This window comes from Harpia harpyja, chromosome 3 (genome assembly GCF_026419915.1).
Source record: "Harpia harpyja isolate bHarHar1 chromosome 3, bHarHar1 primary haplotype, whole genome shotgun sequence".
In the NCBI taxonomy this organism is placed as follows: domain Eukaryota; kingdom Metazoa; phylum Chordata; class Aves; order Accipitriformes; family Accipitridae; genus Harpia; species Harpia harpyja.
Window position 1 is genome coordinate 55529315 of NC_068942.1, and position 18751 is coordinate 55548065.

The 18751-nt window shown below is 36.7% G+C and overlaps 1 protein-coding gene across 3 annotated transcripts in view; it reads left to right on the forward strand.

Moving 5' to 3' along the window:
• Positions 1–18751, forward strand: part of MIPOL1 (mirror-image polydactyly 1) — a 197533-nt gene that overhangs the window by 89538 nt on the left and 89244 nt on the right. For all 3 annotated transcript variants that reach the window (XM_052782649.1, XM_052782648.1, XM_052782647.1), the window contains one exon: positions 11394–11501. In XM_052782649.1, the coding sequence (XP_052638609.1) occupies positions 11394–11501 (108 nt within the window). The remainder of the gene's footprint in view (positions 1–11393; positions 11502–18751) is intronic.

The window sequence follows — 18751 nt, forward strand, 5'->3', positions numbered from 1 at the left end:
GTGCCCTGGCTGTGTCCTGTGCCAGCTTCTTGTGCCCCTCCAGCTTTCTCACTGGCTGGGCATGAGAAGCTGAAAAATCCTTGACATTAGTCTAAACACTACTGAGCAACAACTGAAAACATCAGTGTTATCAACATTCTTCGCATACTGAACTCAAAACATAGCACTGTACCAGCTACTAGGAAGACAGTTAACTCTATCCCAGCTGAAACCAGGACAATATTTTTATTCCACTTTTCAGTGCATATGAGGAAATTTGAAAAGATGTCTGAAATATAAATTTTATATATTTGCTGTTACCTAGATCTCTGTATTGGTGAGAAAGAAACAGATTTCACATTAACATTTGAAGATTTATAATGTTACTCCATTTTCACACTTATTCTCAGACTGTCAAAACACTGGTATTAATATTGCTTTCAATATTAATTATTGTGATCTTTAGTATTGAAGTTTCCTAAAAAAGCATGTTGCTTCCATGGAGAAAGAGCAAATACTATCATTCAGGTCATATATTCAAAAAGTGTTTCTCATCCCTGACATATCTGCAGAACTTTGTGCTTTCACCTACCTAGTTAGCTGGTTTAGTTTGTTATAATCTCTAGTTTAAAGTAGCTTTTATTACACATTAAAGAAGTTTTGGGAGAACACATTACACAACAAAAAATTGAAGAACTGCCACTTAATCAACTGGTGTCTCAATTGAGAGTACGGTATTTATCAGAACAAACAGATAGTGTGTACTACGAGGAACACCTGCAATCCCATGATACAATATCTGAATAAAGAGATTAAAAAACTGTGGCATCTATACAGTGATCCATGATACTGTTTTCTCGAATAATGTGATGATATTTAAAATCAGACCAGAAGTATTCCTCTCCTTTTGTGCAGTAAATGCCAACTTAACGTTTAGGCAATAGTCTTGTTTGCATATGGATTTTAAGAAAATCCATTGAAGATTATTTGAAAACCAGCTCATTAGAATGACAGATTGTGTACCAAATTTTGTTTTCTTGTCAACTAATATTGGTTATGTTCAATTAAACAAGGTTACACTTTCTAAAAACGTATCACTGTCAGCAGCTGAGTGCCTTGCATATATCTGAGAATCAGATTCCTGATTTCTAGATCTAGGCTGTGAATGTTTCTTTCTTAAATTTCTCATTTTTGTACACCTTTCATACCTTTGCTACCTCCGTTCTACTGTATATATTTTTTGCGTACCAACACTGTGGGGTATTAATGGGGGGTGGGGGAAATGCTTTAAACAAAAGCAGTTGTCAGCTATCTGTCATGGTGTGCTGTGTCAGATGTTTGACAAGCTGCCTCTTGGCCACAGGCCATCTGGTTGTAGTGAAGCTGACTACTTTTCTGAGGAGCCAGCAAAACATGTGGCCACGGGAAGCAATAGCTCTGTATCATTTGGTCGAGTCAGTCAAACAAAGGTTTTAGGTGTAGTAATCCCAATTCTGACATGATCTTGTCAGTTGATTAAGCTTCTTAAACTTTCTGTGCTAATTTCTCATCCCATAAAACAAGGAAGTCCTATTTACTAGCTTCATTTAAGTGTTGGAAAAAGTGATTAGACAATGTTTATCAGGAGTTATATCACCAAACACTTGTATAATTAAAGAAGAGTTACTGAGAAGAATCGCGTAATAAAGAGAATATTTATGGGAACAAGATGAAGCAAAAAAGTAGACAAAAATGAGACAGTGCAGTGGAATGGACCTCACACAGGCCAAGATGAGAATTGAGAAGTAGACTATGTATACATTCTGCCATGCAAAAGAGAGGAGGAAAGATGCTGCATTTGAAGGAGGGAGAGACTAGAGAAACTGGAGAGGGAGGACTTGTGTTTGCTCCTTTCAACAATGAAGGAGGTGAAATAAAACAAAAAAGTAAACTAGCTAGTGAAATATGAAGTTCGTGACTTTCTGAAATTTGTGTTCCTTCCTTTTATTAGGAATACATCGTCTTTTATAGTCCTTTTATAGTCTTCCTCATTAGAGAAATTCAAAAACCATCTAGACACGGTCCTGGGCAACTGGCTTTAGGTGGCCCTGCTTGAGCCAGAGGATTGGGAAAGACAACCTCCAGAGGTCCCTTCCAACCTCAACCATTCTGTGATTCTGTGATTATAATTCCATGTTAGAAAGAACGTGTGTAGGATCTATAAATCTGCAGGAATAAAATGTGATTGTTTTTTGAGCCCATGTGATGAAAAGGTGGCTGGCTACTGAGGAATCTGGCCCTATTTAACTGAAGACAAAAATCAGTGGTATATTAGGTTATCTGCATTTACTAAGTGTTGTGACTGCAGTAGCCCATTTCATAATATTATAGCTCAGTGTGCTAACGAATTGCACAGTAATAAGCACTGGAGTTTAGAATGACCTGAGCTGCCTTGCAAAATAGTCTGTAAATGAGTATGTGGGAGTTGCATTGACTCGGAAAATGGATATTAAGACCTTAAGTAAAAGAAGATCAGAATAGTGTTTTAATATTCAGCTGCTCTGACTGACTGCTTTAGGACCTTTGTTGCAGTACTACCTACTACTCAACCAGGGTAGAAATTATTTCAGGTAGTCAGTAGGGTATTTCAGTCCTGGTTCTCTTGTAAGTAGTATACTAATACGTGCCCTGCTTTAATGGCAAATTTATTCCAAGACCGATTTGGTGTTGTGTAATTTTGTTCTTTAAATGTTTTTAAAGATGTTGAGGTTAGTTACTCTGAATTATTTTCTGTGCAGAAGTTTCTACTCTGAAATCATCTCTTGAACCTGTATGCTGGAATTGCTGCCATGCATTGAAAGTAAAACTGATCCTAGTCTAAGAATTATTGTACTTACAGACCTTTATTCAGTGATTTAGAATTTAGCTAATAAAGATTTACTTGTTTTAATTTTTTCTTGTCATTGCTTTTAAAAGAGAATCTTGTGACTGTTGAATGATCTTTCCCTCTTATGATAAAATTTTAATTAGTACTTTCCATTTGCTGAATTATTTGGGAGTATTGGTAATTTTCTTTGCTTTTGAATACAACACACTGACATGCAGACTATATGAAGTTCATTGTACTGTGCCAGTTTCTAGTGTTTCTACAACTCTGCAGTGGGGCGTGTGTGTGAGCAAGCATACTAGCCTTGCATACTACTCATCAGCTTACATGCTTAGTTTATACATTATTTATTAGACTTATAGGCATGAAATTAAAAAATTGAATTAATAATGTGACTTCCATGTAAAACAGAAGTCACTTATTTATATATGACAGGCAATTAGAAAAAAACCACTCGTAGGTTAGTTGAGTGCATTTTTGCTTAATTTCAGACCCAGTACAGCCTCATGAATAAATGTTTGACTCCAGGTTACTGGCTTTATGTTCAGATTAGAAACGACTATAAAGAATGCATCAGAGGTGAGGTAAGATTGGTAACTTATATGCAATGGATACAGGATACTTTGAAGGTGACCCAGTTATGTGGCTTCAGCAGCTCCTGCTGTTAAGTTTCCTCCTGCAGATCAGGAGTCTGTCAGCAACCTTCTGTTAGCAAAGCTGTAGTAGTCCAGTGGCACAGCCAGCACAAGAACCTTGCTTGAATGACCTGGGAATCACATATAGCTCAAGAACATCATGTTTTCCTTTCTCCTCTTCTCCTTGCATGTTTTTTATAATGAGTGTCATTGATTAGGAAAGCCTGTGTGTGCTGAGGTCTTTGAGAAGTAGATCAAGCTTGTCTTGATCTTTGAAATGTCATCACTGAAAAGAAGTGTAAGAATATATAGAGAATGGAGTTGGGTGGGTGAGTATCATAGGGCTACTCAGTGCTGTTGAATAGCTGCACATGTAAGGACTGTTAATGTGAAAAGTGGAAACAGTTAAACTTTATTGTCTGAGTTTTCTGAATGTCCTTCTGTGCACTTACAGTTCCTTCAACTGTTCAAATGAAAATAAATTAAAGCTTGTTTTGCTGCATTTTGAAGTGTTCAGAAATAGAAAGGGAAAGGAATGGTAGGAGGAAACTAAGTCATATATACAGCATATTATCTGCCTTAATGCTGCAGGTTCCAACAAGCTCATAGTGACGAGGAAGACAAAAATGTTTCAGTTGTATTTTGATGCATTTTTTTTTGTGGCTTCTGATGGAGCAAGACACTATTGCACTGCTGCAAAAAAAAGGTGTTTACATTTAAGTGTTTCTCTTACTAATAGAATATAAATTTTTAAAGACGCATATGTTCCTGAGGCCTAAGCTCTACAAAAGCACTTCTCTTTCTTGAAATCCCAGTAGTTCTAAGCTGCTGGGCATTGTATAAATAATCATTTAAACACATTTGTTGATGGTTTGCCAGAATTTTGAAGAAAAGTCTTTTCTTTCAGAGATTAGAAAGCCTTAATTAAAAATTTTAATTTAATGGAAAAATACTTCTAGTTATTATTATGTAGAAACTCATTTATTTCTTTATTTCTTTTAAAATTATTATTTTAGAAGAAAAAGGATAAAATCTATTTATATAAATATAAGTGCTTCCAAACATCTGCAGTTCAAAGTACATAATTCACAGTGACACCAAAGGTTGGTTTGTGTTTTGACTGGATGACTTTGGTATTATTTTTGTCTGCAAAGGAAAGAGTTGTGCAGCATCCAAGTGGCGCAAGATGTTTTCCTCTCCAGAAATCGTGATGAATTTGGGACAAGGGGCAGACTGTTAAAAAAAAAAATATTGAGGGGAGGGGGAGAGAAGGGCTGTTGAACTGAGAACACTTGCATTCCATTCGGCATCTTTGAGCTGGGAGCTACTCTGAAGTGCAGATCATTATAAACAAAGTAAGAAAAGGCGAACAAAATGCTAAACTAAGAGAAGAATCAGTTTAATTGGTTTTGTTTGCTTCACGTGGCTGTTTGTTGTATTCACCTTTCCACAGGTGATGACTTAAAAAATATAACAGGTGAAAAAGTAGCCATGTTTCTTCATCTTTTTCATGTTTGGTGTCTAGAATAATTATCTGTACTTCAGTTGTTCATTGCAGTGAATATATGTTGACTAATTTCAAAATGTCTCTGCAATTTGTCACTTCTGAAAGTATTATGCTGTGTTGTAGTAGGATCTTGGTATCCCATAAGCTCATCTTTTAATGGTATTTGTGCATTTTCCATCAAGATACAAAATGTCATTTACTTTGCTGATGAGCATTTTGTTTAAAATGCATAAAGGAACAAATGCATGTTGGAAAATAGTTCATCTGCCATTCAGATGGACTACTACTTTCCCATAATTTGGAGGACATAAACCATCTTCCCAAGTTATTCAGTAGGAACTAGGTTAGCTTTATTTCTTACTACTTCAGTAATTGAGATCCTAGTTCAGCAAGGTCTTCATGCATAAAAGTCCACAGAATGTGATAGGGTACTCACTGTTTAAAGTGAAGGCCCTGATATGCAATCAAGTAATTATGCACCAGCTGATCCATGGTAAGTGACTAAGCACTCACTTTCGATTTTTGCCTGACTTGAATAAAAATATGTTACCTTAAATTTAATGACAGAATGAAGCTATTGGTGGGAGGCTGTGGTTATGTACAAGATCTGTTATTAAACTACGGAGACCACATAAGGCTGACTGGATGGGATCAGATCAGACCAAAGATCCACCTGCCTCACCACCCTAACCCCACTCAGCCAATAGTCTAGGCCTCAGGAAGAGTACAAGAACAGGGCAAGCGCGTTGTGGTACCTCCATCTACATACTGTCCTTTTTTTCAGGAATCTCATCAGTGGAGTCTTGTGTGTTTATGCCAGTGCTGATTCTTAACATTATAAGCATTGTGGGTTTTGACAAGGACTCGAAATGAACAAATATATTTTCATAAAATACTATCTTTTGTATGTACTAATTGGATGAGACAATCAAATGTAATTCAGAATTCAGGAAAGAATAATTTGCAGAAGGTGGTGCAGAATTTGGCCTCATCTTAGTCCTAGTACATTTATTTCATTAGACTTTGACCCTCATATCTGTATTAACAGAGACAAATCAATTTTTTTTTTTTCCTAGCATATAAATGGCATAATGTGCTGGCTCTTTTTTTTCCCTAGCATATTGCCATAAGTTCAGGAGGGGTTAGTTTGGATTCCTTTTAATGAAAGATGATGGAAAACATTGTATGCTATATAGTAATATTAAAAGCAAATATAGATGTAACGGGATTAAATAGCTACCAAGAATGCATTTGTAGTAAGGAAGTGTTATGGTTTTCTGTTATATTCAACTTTAGCTGTTGCTTCCTCAGCCAAGGAGTGTCACAGTACCCTTTCTCTGGGTCAAATCTGTGCTGAAATAGAAAATGAGTAATGCACCTGACATTACTATCTAGTTCAGTGAGATGAGAGCAAGGGACCCATGTAGTAAAACATTTATGTCTCTTTAAAAGCACGTGAACAGTCTCATCAACCTGAGTAGAGCAGTTAAATATGCTTCTGCATGAGGCCTCTGGGAATAGGTGTTGTCTCATTTGAACAAACTGCACAGGGACCAAATGGTTGGGGGCAGGGGGTTGCTCCACTCAATGTTAATGCTTTGCTGTATTCCATCTTTGTCCCTCCTAATGTTATTTCTCCAATGGCTTGCAGATTTTTCTTTACTTTTATGTAATGTCTCTACCTTTTTACTTTCAGAACACCTCACTGAAGAATCATGTTAAGTAACGATCAAAAAATAACTCATCAGTCTGTGTAGACATGGCAGGCGCCATAACACTGTGTTAACATGTTATAGGTACGAGTTGAAGAAGAAGATGCTGAAAGCTGACAGCATGTTAAAGATGATTTGTTTATACAAGTGCTAAAGTTATGTTTGATATGTTAATGCAACCTCATTTTCTAGTAAAGGCCAAACACTATTAAGTGGTTATCTGCATTGATTTTTTTATCTTCTGAAATACTCATTTCATTGTAAACCATCTTTACTCCTTTTGTGTACCTGGAACTAGGACCACCTTTTAAGTGTCTCTTTCTGGGCAAGCCTCAAGGACTTTGTGATATTCTCCTGATTCACTTCTTGACCTTTCCACCAGTGTCCCCTTTAGCAGGAGCTACTTTTTGCAGTTTGTCTGGATTTTCCCTGTGGCATTCTCAACCCTCCCACCTGGATAGTCACTGAAAGGGGTCAGCACCCACTGCTGGTTGAACTGCTGCCTCTCACAAACATTCTTGTTCTGCTGAATCATCTTAGCTGATGCTTGTTAAAAAAGGCTCACCAGTAGCCTAATGGTTTGAATTAGAAGATGAGAGGGAAGAACAGACGTACTTGCTGCCTATCCTTTCTTTACTGGCTGACTCTCTTCTTATCCTCTTGGTATGTTACCTGCTTTACTTTTCATTTTGTGTCTTAGCTGCTTGTGATATATCCTGTGCTGGGTACAGAGGTATTTGTTTGGAAAGACTGAGTGCATTTAGAAGAGCACAGCTGGGTTGCACTGTGGAACTATGGTTAAAGAGAAGATTGAGTGCCTGTTGCTGGGAATGGATGATGTTGTAGTGAAAACTGTACAGCTGGGCACTGATGATTGCTCAAGGAACACTTGGAGTAAGCGTAAAGAGGTTCACTGTCTGACAAGTACGTTGTCACCTGAATGAGGCTAAGTAAGGCAGGAGACTTTTTGAGTGAAATACATTCAGAGAGGGGAACAAACATGAGGGTTTGGAAGAAGAGAGGAAACCTTTTTCTGGTTGCGGGGGGGGGGGGGGTGTATCTTAATATTGCCTCTCTGGCTACAGAACTCTGAATGCACACAGTAGACCACAAGATGAAGCTGGTTCTTGGTGGATTGTTTGTATGAAACCTTCATAAAATGACATGTTACCATTTTTGAGGCTTTACTATCCCTTACTTAGCAAAGCCTGTAGTGTTCTGATCAAGGCATGTCTTTGACATTCATCTACACTGCTCTCATATTCCTTGATGTACTCAAAGTATGTGAGGTAGAGAAGTGGTTTTCTCAATTAACAGCCCGTCTTCCATAAAATGTTAAATTCATGGGAACTTCCATTTAAGTGCACAATTAGACCTCAGATCAGATGTTTAGGCAACCTGTGTTGCACAAAATATTTTGTCTCTGACTTTAAGAGGATTCTGTTTGAAGGTTTCCCAAGTATGAATTTTCACAAGTTTGGGATAACAGGATTTAGACATTCTTATTTAAAATTAAACACTTCCTTTAGCTTTCAGCTTTCTTAAAAGGATACATCCAACATTTCCTTTTGCCAGTACTGAATTGGACGATGTCTTCTCTTTGCTGTGCTCCAAGAAGTATTTTTATATATGTTTTTAGAAGGAAATCCAGTTTCTTGCTTGCAGCTGTTGGCATTTTAGAGCCCTGGAGAGAACCAATAAAAACACATGTTCTTTTAAAGAACACCTATTTTTACTGGACCTTGCTAACAACCAATGACACAGAATTCAAAAAATGTTGGCTCAAATTAGTAGAAGGACTGCATTGTTTTAAATTCTATTTTTAAAACTTTTATTTACAGCAAGATTACACAGAAATTTCATATGCTCTTGTGAGAAAGAGTGCTTGCTTTTAGACTGCTATTTTAATGTTTTAGAAGTAGTTCAGGTATCTAAGTGTTGTAGACTATAAAATATTAGTAAGACATACACTATGTTGCCATTTAAGAGTATTATTATAATACTTTCACAAACAGGATAATTAAAGATTTTACTTCCTAGACAGCTAGGAATAAGTAAATTTTGATTGATAATTCAGAACATCTTCTGTTAATACATAGTTCCCAACATATTAAGATGCTTATGTGCAAAGGTCAAATTAGATCACCATTTCTTTCAATGATACCCTCAAAATAGATTCAAGCAGTACGCTGATTGAATATGCCTAGGTTTTTTTCAGATATCAACATTCTTAGTGGAAATTAAATTAAAGATTAATTACAAAATGCTACCAAGATTGATGTGAATGTAATCATGTCAAGGTTGACTTGGTAGAGAGGTCCATCCATTTTATGTTACTTGTGTTGCATCTTTATCATACATGCTGTATATGCTGCATGATACTAGAGTCCCACTGCTGCTGTTTATTTCAGTCCTCTCTTCACAGGAGTGGAGAGCGGAATAAGATTGCACCCATGCCCTTAGTTGTGCAACGTGCCCTGTACATCAAGATTTTTTTCCGTATGTTCCTCTAGCTAGGTTTTGCTCTTAGCATATTTTCAGTTCTCTTTTGGAATTGGTAGAATAGCATGAATATAAATTCATGTTTTAAAGGTAGAGATTTTGGCCTTTTTAATAATATTTACTGTAAGAAAACTGTGCTGTTGTCAAATCTGGAATTCCAAGGCACTGTTTTGAAGAAGTATGTTGGCAAAGCAGAAAAGTGAGAGACCTGCTGAACTTACATGATGTAATAATGTGTGAAGTGTCATAATAATGCCTGAAGTAGTAGATTGATTTTTTTAAATGGTCTTTAGATCATGTATGCTAGAGAAAAAAAGCTGCTAGAGAAAAAAATATGCAGAATCTGAGTTTAGTTCTTCAATAGTTTTATTAGCACCTTCATGTCTGCAGACACATAATTTTCATGCTGCACATGGAAAAAGAATTACAGCTGTGATTCTGTGATTTGTGATTTTTGTGTGTGTGTGAGATAAACATAGACATTAAATGTCTCAAGTCTGTAAAAATATTGGCAATCAAATGTATCTTAACATTTTTTCTGTATTTCTCTATTTTATGGGAAAGTGTCTTTTTCTCTTTTTCTTGCACTAAGAATGAAAGTGTGCATTAAGGAACTTTACAACAGACACTGAGAGAATGCACTAGGCCAGAGAGATTTGCTGCCTTTAAAATAAGTAATCCTATTAGAAATGAGCCCAGATTTCTAACAGAAGTAATGAAATACAACAACAGATATGTGAATTGAATTTTTTAATAGTACTGTTGGGCACCTAAAATTATTTAAAACTTATTCAAGTATAGGATTGAATAATTCTGTTTTATATACTGTGCTGGATACCTGATGTGCAGTACATTGTTAAGGACTTATTTGTGTTTTAAGAAGTGTATGTATTGGTATGTCTTTAAAATTTCTGTCTTAAGATTGTTTAGTACTCCTTATTTTACTTAGACCTCAGTTATAACTTTTATACAGCTGTCTGTTTCACAGTTTTCTTTTTTTAGCATTGACATGAGCCATGCTTCTTTGTCCCACATACTGAATTGCTCAGGAATAGGTTGTATACACTCGATGGGAAGCTCAGTTCTGTGTCTTCCACAATCACTAAGATAGCACAAGAGTCTGATGTTTCCAGATCTTTCATTTGAGTCAGCAATGCTTACATAGGCATTATATCATGATTCTCATACTTTTCTTACTAGTGTTTTCAGAAAGTATTTATTAAAATACTTTTTATCAATTAATTCTTTTGTTCCAACAGAGTCTATCAGCTTTGGGTTTTGGTGGTGATATCCAAACTACTTGCTTGTAATATACTGTTTTAAAATGTTCCTGCTAATACTATGTTTTTCCCTAGTTTTAACAGTTGTTCCTGTCTTCCTGGTACTTTGTCTGTTTTGGTTTGCTTTTTTTTTGTTAAACATTGATTTTTTTCATAAGACAATGAACTGTCTGCTGACAGCTAATTACTCCTTCAAACCAAGTTAACTGGGCAAGACCTCTTATGGTTACCATAAAAACCAGTGAAATATAATTTATCTCACAACTTGCAGATCTTTAATCTGTGAAATAGATGTTCAGCTGACAGCAGTAAGTATATGTGTGTATGCACACAGTAGCAATTGTTAAATTTTTCATTCTTTGTTATTAAGTTAAATATTTAAACAAAACAATCTTAAAACTTCTTTCTTTCAAGATGTGGTGTGTGTTTGGGAATTAGAGTAATCTCTTAGCGTGAAAAATACATGTATAAACATTACATGTATAATAAAAGGCTGGGTCCTGGATTTGGGAGGAGGGTCTTTCATTTGCTTGCTTTTCTAAAAGCATGTATTGCTTCCTTTATATCCACTTACTTAATACATAAGAGCCAAAATCTAGCCTTATATTGGCATAACCAGGAGCAGAAATTCAAACCGACGTTTTTAAGACTTTTTAAAACATTCCGCAAAATGTCTTTATCTGATACTAGACTTAGATTTTTTTGGCATACGGTTGGACTAGGAAGAAACTGAATAATGATGCATATTTAAAAAACGTAGCTCTAGTACTGGTCTGGGATTGTAACTTGCTTTTGTCTGATGCATTCACTACTGCAGAAATGGTGATGGGGTTATTTACGTTAATTCATTTGGCTTGTTGAAAAAAATGTGCCCACACTCCTCTACTTAATGGGATTCTTCCCTCGTTGCAGTGCAAACGGCTGGAGCAGGAGCTTCATCATCTGAAAGAGCAGAACCAGACTTCAGCAAACAACACGAGACATCTGACTGCTGAAAACAATCAAGAACGTGCTCTGAAGGTAAATCTCCATTTCTTCTTGCAGGCAAATTAAGGTTGTAAGCCCCTGGTGCCAGCTTTCTGGGCTGCATATATCAGTTGTGTACATTTCGGCAGAAGTGAGCTATGGTGTTTGCCAACAACCCCTTCTTTAAACACAGATACAGCACCCTTCTGTTATGGTTTTATTTTATTTTGTGTATGAAAACAACAAGAAAAAAAATAACTCATCCTCCAAATTATTGGGCTGGTAACTAACGCTAAATTCTTGGGGTCCATCCTTGCAGTGTTACATTTTAACGTGAAGAAAACTGCAACTATTTGCCTCATGGTACCTTTGCAAAACTAATATTTTAAAGCATGGCTGTTTGATCTGCTCACAGCAGTGTGTGCTATATTAATAACATTGTTGACCTATACTACTAGTGACCACATAGTTGATACTACTATTTGCAAAAGGGTAGCTAGTTGGAATTGGGAGGAGGAATAATAAGTCTTGTCAATAAGAATAAAAATGAGCAGAGAGGCGGGAGAGGGTAAGAGAAAGGACAGTGTAAAGTGACAGGTTATTGCTGCTTTGAGAAAAGGAAATTGTAAAGTCAGTGGAATTGATAGCTACATAACCAGCAATCTCACCGCTAGCCCTAGTAAGAGACTACACCAGGTAAGATGTGCAAGCATTGTGCACACTTATTCAACCACTATATTCTTAAAAATCTCTTTTATGTGTACTGGAGAGAATATAGATACAGAAGTTACCCTGCTGATACTGTGTTGTCATTTTAAAACTGTGTTTGATTTAGGCGGTAAGATCCAAATGTATCTCATTGTGTAGGCAGATTTTCTTCTGCCTCCTTTTTCCTTTTTTTTTTTATATTCAGGAAACATCATTATTCATGCAACAACTTGACCAATGCAAAGTATAGGAATAAAGGTAAATCCTTGTGTAGTTTGACATTTCTCGGTAAAAAAAAAGTATAATGAGTAAAACAGAGAGACTGTGCGCCACACAAATGCTGTGTTCCATGGGTTTATAACTGTCATCAGAATCTGTGGTGAATATTAACAAAATCAGGTGTGCAATGCTGAAAGCAATCCATCCTCAGATGACTAGAAATAGAGATCGTAAACATTCAGGGATGTTTCTTACCACAATAATAGTATTGTTTTGAATCTGGTATCACTAAAAGTTAGTGCTTGCCGAGCATGCTACTTATTGAACATAGTATTGTGTTTCATTAATTGCATGCTGTTTTTTCTGTGTCATTGAAAATATTATGCACAGAGTCTTTCTGTTAGAAAACAGAAATGTTTTATTGAAACTACACTTTTTACATTTAATATTTCCTGACGTAATGCTTACAGAATAATTATATTTTCAGAGCAAGAAGTGACTTAATAGTTCAGAGTGTTACTAGGATTTCATTCTAAGCCTGATATTGCTCTCCCAGCACCTAATCTTTAAAGAATTTAATTTCTGGCTATCACAGGCATTTTTTGATTTTTCAAATTAGAGGTTAATTGGTCGTAGTCTTTTAGAGATGAGAGTCTGGGGAGGAAAAAAGGAATGCTTTTCAGTTTTTAGTAAAGTTGAACTTTTTTTAATGTTGTACCTCTGTAGAGTTTGTCTCCGTTCATATTACTGTTGCCTACAGTGAGGACAGGTCCTACAGTGAGGAAAGTGGAGTACTTTTTAAAAGGCCGATGGGTCAAGTTGAATTCTTGACCTTGAAATCTTTAAAATACCCCTATAAAATATTGGCAATAGTAGTTAGCTCTGATATACGGCATATGAACACTCATCCTGACCTAAGCACTCATGTAAATGAAAAGCTTATCACCCCTTTTTAGTGTTGCTACAGCCTAGAAAATATGGATGGGCTGGTAGGGATGAAAGTCATGTCAGCAACTTCTTTAGAAATGGGTTTGGCTGGTGCTCTGGGTCTGGCAGCGGCTGGCTGGGGCGCTCCTGCTGCCGTCGGTGACAGAGCTCCCTGCCGGAGAAATATCCAGCCGGAGCCCCCTAACAGGTAACAACACACTGTGGGGTCTTGGCACACACATCCCCTCTGAAACCCTCTTGTATGCACTCAGTAGCTATCATTAAGTGCTACATGCAGAGTGCATGTACAGGCACAAGAATCCCCTCCTGCCTCCTCTCTGCTGCAGATCACCCTCTGGTCTCTGACCATTTTCAGAGAAATAGAACAGGCCGTTTGTCTCTGTGGGGCAGTGTTAAATATCAACACAACTATTTTTATTTTCACCACGATCCAGAGAACTACATTTACTTTAACCACCTCCGTGTGCAAACTGGGAACTGTGCTTTGCACTATTAATTCAGATGTAAACACCTGTCCTGCAGAAGGAGTCCAGATATTCATTGCTTCTTTGTCTATCCAGGACAGTTTCTGTTAAGAAATTTTTTTTTAAAAAATCTTAAATTTTCCCTACTCTCTCAATTAATGTTGTCTGATTCAGTTTGACAAAAGATGTATTCTGGTGATAGGTGGCAGATGAGGAATTCAATCTGCTTTAGATTTTCTTTGGGGAGTAACGGAAGTGTAAACATCAGATGTGGTGCAAGGATACTTGCAATCGTAAGTGGATAAAAATACAGTAATCAGGATCAACTAGATTAAGGATGGCATAACAGTTTGTGATAAAAGATGAGATCATTACCTCTATGGGGTCCTGAAATACACTTAACAATAAAACCCAACGGCTATTGTTTCTTTCTTACTTTTTAAAAATCATCTCACAATAGTGAATTGCTCAAAAGCAAAAAAGCGTAAGACCAATCCACAAGAAACCTATTTCATTCCACTGATGGTATGGTCTACTGGTAAGATAAGCTGCAAGCTTTCAGCTTTATTTTTAGTTATATTAGCTCGCAGGCCTACTGCCACCCTTCTTTGAGGCAGTAGCAGCCTGAAGACTCCTATGTGAGGCAAAGCAGCAGAGAGACAGATTGTGACTGGGGGAGAGGTGTGGTGGCAGTAAATTGGCCAGATCCAGGATGTGGAAATCACAAAGATGATGTAAGCACTCTTGCATACTTTGGGGTTTACACTTTTAGATCCCATGTCACACCTGAGGATCATGTGACAAATAAAACATATGACACATAAGGCATGCTGTATAGACCTATACTGTGCCATTTCATCTTATTGTACAATATAACATCTGCACGTTTTTGGTAGGATAGCTCTTCTTAACTAATCCCTATCATACATATTAGTAGTACATGATCTAAAATTTCCATATTTAATGTATTTATTGCATAGAACATTCCTTATTGTGATGTGGGCCATTCAGTCCCACAATGCCAAACTGGTACTCCTAATTTTTCTAATATTCTTATTGGTTATAGGGGATTGTATTAATTGAACAAAAAGGCCAATTTCAAATCTTCCCTCCAGGCAATGCCCACAACTGCACAGAGGTCATTCAGAGAAGCGTGTGGGCCCCTATTTTCATAGTTAAAGTAAAATAATCCTCTTCTTTTCAAAACCATTTTTAAAAATCTCTTATAATATTTCAGATTGAATTATAGCTAAATCTTTTAGGGATAATTGCTTCCTAAGGGCCTATACATTTGCACTCTTAGTACATTTTCATAAAATAAGATCTGCAGTGCTTTGCAGTTCTAATGTGTCAGGGTCTATACGTAATATTATTCATTTGTGCTTGGCCTTCATAATTAACATTTGGTCTCTACTGATTCTGATAAATGTATTCCCACAATACATTGAAATAGCTGATTCAGTTAAACATAGAAAAGTTGAAGAATTGCTATTTTTTCATTAATATCCCAATCTTGTTGTGGTTCATTTTATTGTTGTTAGATTTGTGGGAGTAGTTTTGAAATGCAGAATTTTAAGTAATACATTTTCCTAAAGAAAAATAAAGATTTTGCCAGTGTGAATGTCCTCTTTACGCAGTTGAAGAATAGGAAATAAGTCTTGTGAAACAAATAAGTTAATGTGAAAATTAATGGAAAATGTTTAACTGGATTTGAATGAAACATAGGGAGAGGTGACTTTTTTTCCACAGGCCTGATTTATTTTGTAATTTCTAATTAGGTGGTACATTCTTCTTAAAGCAGCTATTAATCTGCTTTAAAGACCAGAGTGACATACTAATTTTACTGCCAAGCCATACTCTGAAAATAGAGAGGAGGCCTGTTTCATGATGATACAAAAATCAAGTGCCCTTTAGTGACTAAATGAGTTTACTCCGTCCAAGTATGATGTCATTAGAACTTGTAAAGGTTATTAATCTCCTTCAGAGCTGTTAAGATGTTAATCTTTGGTTATGATTGCTTGTTTTGTTATGTTTTTCTGACTGATCAGTCTTTTTAGTTGTGATTTTCTGTAGAATTCATCCTACATGCTTCCATGGTTTTATTAAGAATATCATAAATTCAGAGTCAGAGGCAAGAAAGTGACCTGAAGGAGCTGTCAGAAATTCATTTACAGTAGTGTCATAAAGCAATTGCATCTGATGTCATCTGCTTTCTGCTGACACATAAGAACTGTGTCAAGGGCAGGAAATCCACCATGTATAGCAGTTTGGTAGTTGTTCCAGTGACAATGCCTGTGAAAAAGCCACTCTAGAAGACTTAATTTAAGTACTCCCAGATGCCTGTCATAAATTGTATTAAGCTCTGTTTTGATTCCCAGAATTTCCCAGATTCTTAGAGTAGAAACCATTTTTGACAATGCCAACCACAAAAACAAATCCAGCTGACTAGTCAGTGTATCATCCACAAAGAGCACGATCCCAGGAGGATCTGATGTCATAAAAGCTTAAAAAAAATTAAGAAAAGATTTAACATGAAGTTTAAAATGTTTGGTGCTGTTGAAAAGCATGGACTATTCATGCTATTTAGGTATATAAAGTTGACTATGTAATAAAGTGCTTCTTTCAGAAGATAGTAACTGTGGCCCTTACCTGCAAAACCTAAGTTATTATAACAATGTTTTTATGTTAGAGCTTCAGAGCTGAAGTTTCAGAGCTTCATTTTTAATGAGTTTAGAGCTGGTTTATGGCTATAAAGCCTCTGATTTGTTTCTGACAGGGCCACAGGTTTTTGAAACACTCTGTAATCCAGGGAAACGTGCCTGAACCAGTGGTGGGAAACTGAGAGATTCTAATCTCATTTCTTCTATTCAAATTCCAGTTCAGCATACAATTTTACATTTTAATATAGTTATTAATTGCATCCTAGAAAACTTTCAGAGAAAAGCCTTTCAATACTTTCATAATCATTTTACATGAGGTAACAGAGATCAGGTTGATTTATTAGAAACCTAGAACGTAAGTTTTGAACGTGGCAAGGCCCAGCCACATCCAGAAGACGACTCTGCCAACTTCAGCCATTTCAACTGCAGTGCTGGGTGAGTGATAGAAACCGGCTGCTGATTACCAGTATTTTATAGCTAACAGATGAATAGCTGCGTTGTCCACTGGTGAAGTGGGTGTTACACCTTCCTCCAGTTTCTAGCTACAAAGTAACTAGACATTACTCTGCAATGAGTTTAAAACTTGCTATTGATCTACTTGTTGGTATGGTGTTATTGTTTGGTAAAAGATGCTTTAAAATATTGTACTTTCTTCAGAGTGGTTGGTTTTTTTTTAATGAAGCAACTCATCGATATTCATATGTTGGACAATCCACCCATTTCTCTCACATTTTGCTATGAATTTCTCTGGCCAGTATGCACTGTTCCCTCTGTATCTAACAGGATATTAACCTGCAAAAGCTCAGCTTGAGATCTCACTCTGTGGAGTTAACTGTAAAGCAGTCATGCTTTTCATTTTGGATGTTATGTGCTGCTACCTATAAAAGAGATTGCTATCACATTTGCAAATGAATTTATAGGTATGTTTGAAGACTGGGATGCCAGCTTCATATTGGAAGGAGAAGGGGAGGAGAAGTAGATTGCAGATCCACTGCTCAGTATGAGGAGTTACACTGTGCCCTTGCATTTACTTATGATCCATATCTATCTTTCTGAAACTACAGGAGCATTTCAGGAGCAATGGAAATAGTTAACAGGCTTCTTGGAGGCTATCTCCAGCAAATGATATGTTGTTACAACTAATCCTGAAAGGTTCTTCATGCTATTCTTCCAATAACTTACACAAGGATAAAATACTAGAGGATTTATCAAAGTAAGCTGCAATCTCTAAATTTGCACAAGGGCCGTTTCATTAGTTCAGTTTCTTCTAAGAAAGTCGCTGCTTCTCTTCTTCTGTTTTTAGAAGAGTTGTCCAGTTCAGGTTGTAGAAAGCCACAATGAGTTCATTTCACTCTCCAGTAGCTACTCTAAAGCAGCATTTAAGTGCCTGGGCAATGTGAAAGACAAATTTGCTACCCTGTCAGTAAAACTTGTTATAAAGCACATGAGATCACTATTAATTTTGAGAGTGGAAGTTTGCTGAAGTTTGAATGCTTGAATTGCTTTTAAGTACATAGTGGAGGTGGAAATAAAAGACCTAGTAAAACTTGGAACATGCTGCTGACAATCTGGATGTGGATAAGAATGCACAAACATTTTTCTTCAGTTGCTGCTTCCTAGACACTTTATCAGACAGAGTAGATACAGTTGCAATCTTAATTGCATTGAACAGAGCCTTTGCTTGTGCTGCACCCAAAAACAGTTAATCACAAGGTCTTAAAGGGTGTCACTAAGGTTAGACCCAAGTCTGTTCAGCTTTTATCCATGCTAGAAACAAGATCAGTCACTTTACAGCTGGTGTTATTAAATAGTACTGTACAGTATTAAGTAGTACTGTATCAGAGGATATCAGTGTAAGTCGGTGCATCATGGCATAAATGAACACTCAAATGAGGCCATGTACAACTCCTGCAGAAATAATTCTGTCCATGTTCCACTTCAATATTAATTTTCTGCATTCCTTTCTGCCTAAGTTGCAGTGTCTCCAAAAGCTATTGCTACAGACTTCTGACAACCCACCCAGTTATCTGTGTGTATGGAGAGGGAGAAAATAACTTGTTTAATCCTACAGTGACCAACATTCCCCCTCAATCCCAGTGGAAAAAATGTGAACACTGGTTGAGTGGTCTTTAAAGCAGACATTTGAAATTTCCTTAGACCCAATTGTTCCTTTGAGCCAGATGTCATAACCTGATCCTCTGGTCAGTTCAGGTCCAGAGATCCTCAGCCAGGGATTTCTCCTTCATCTGCTGTCATATATTTAGGAGTGTAATAGTTTGCTTAAGCGTATCCCCTAGAGGTGGGA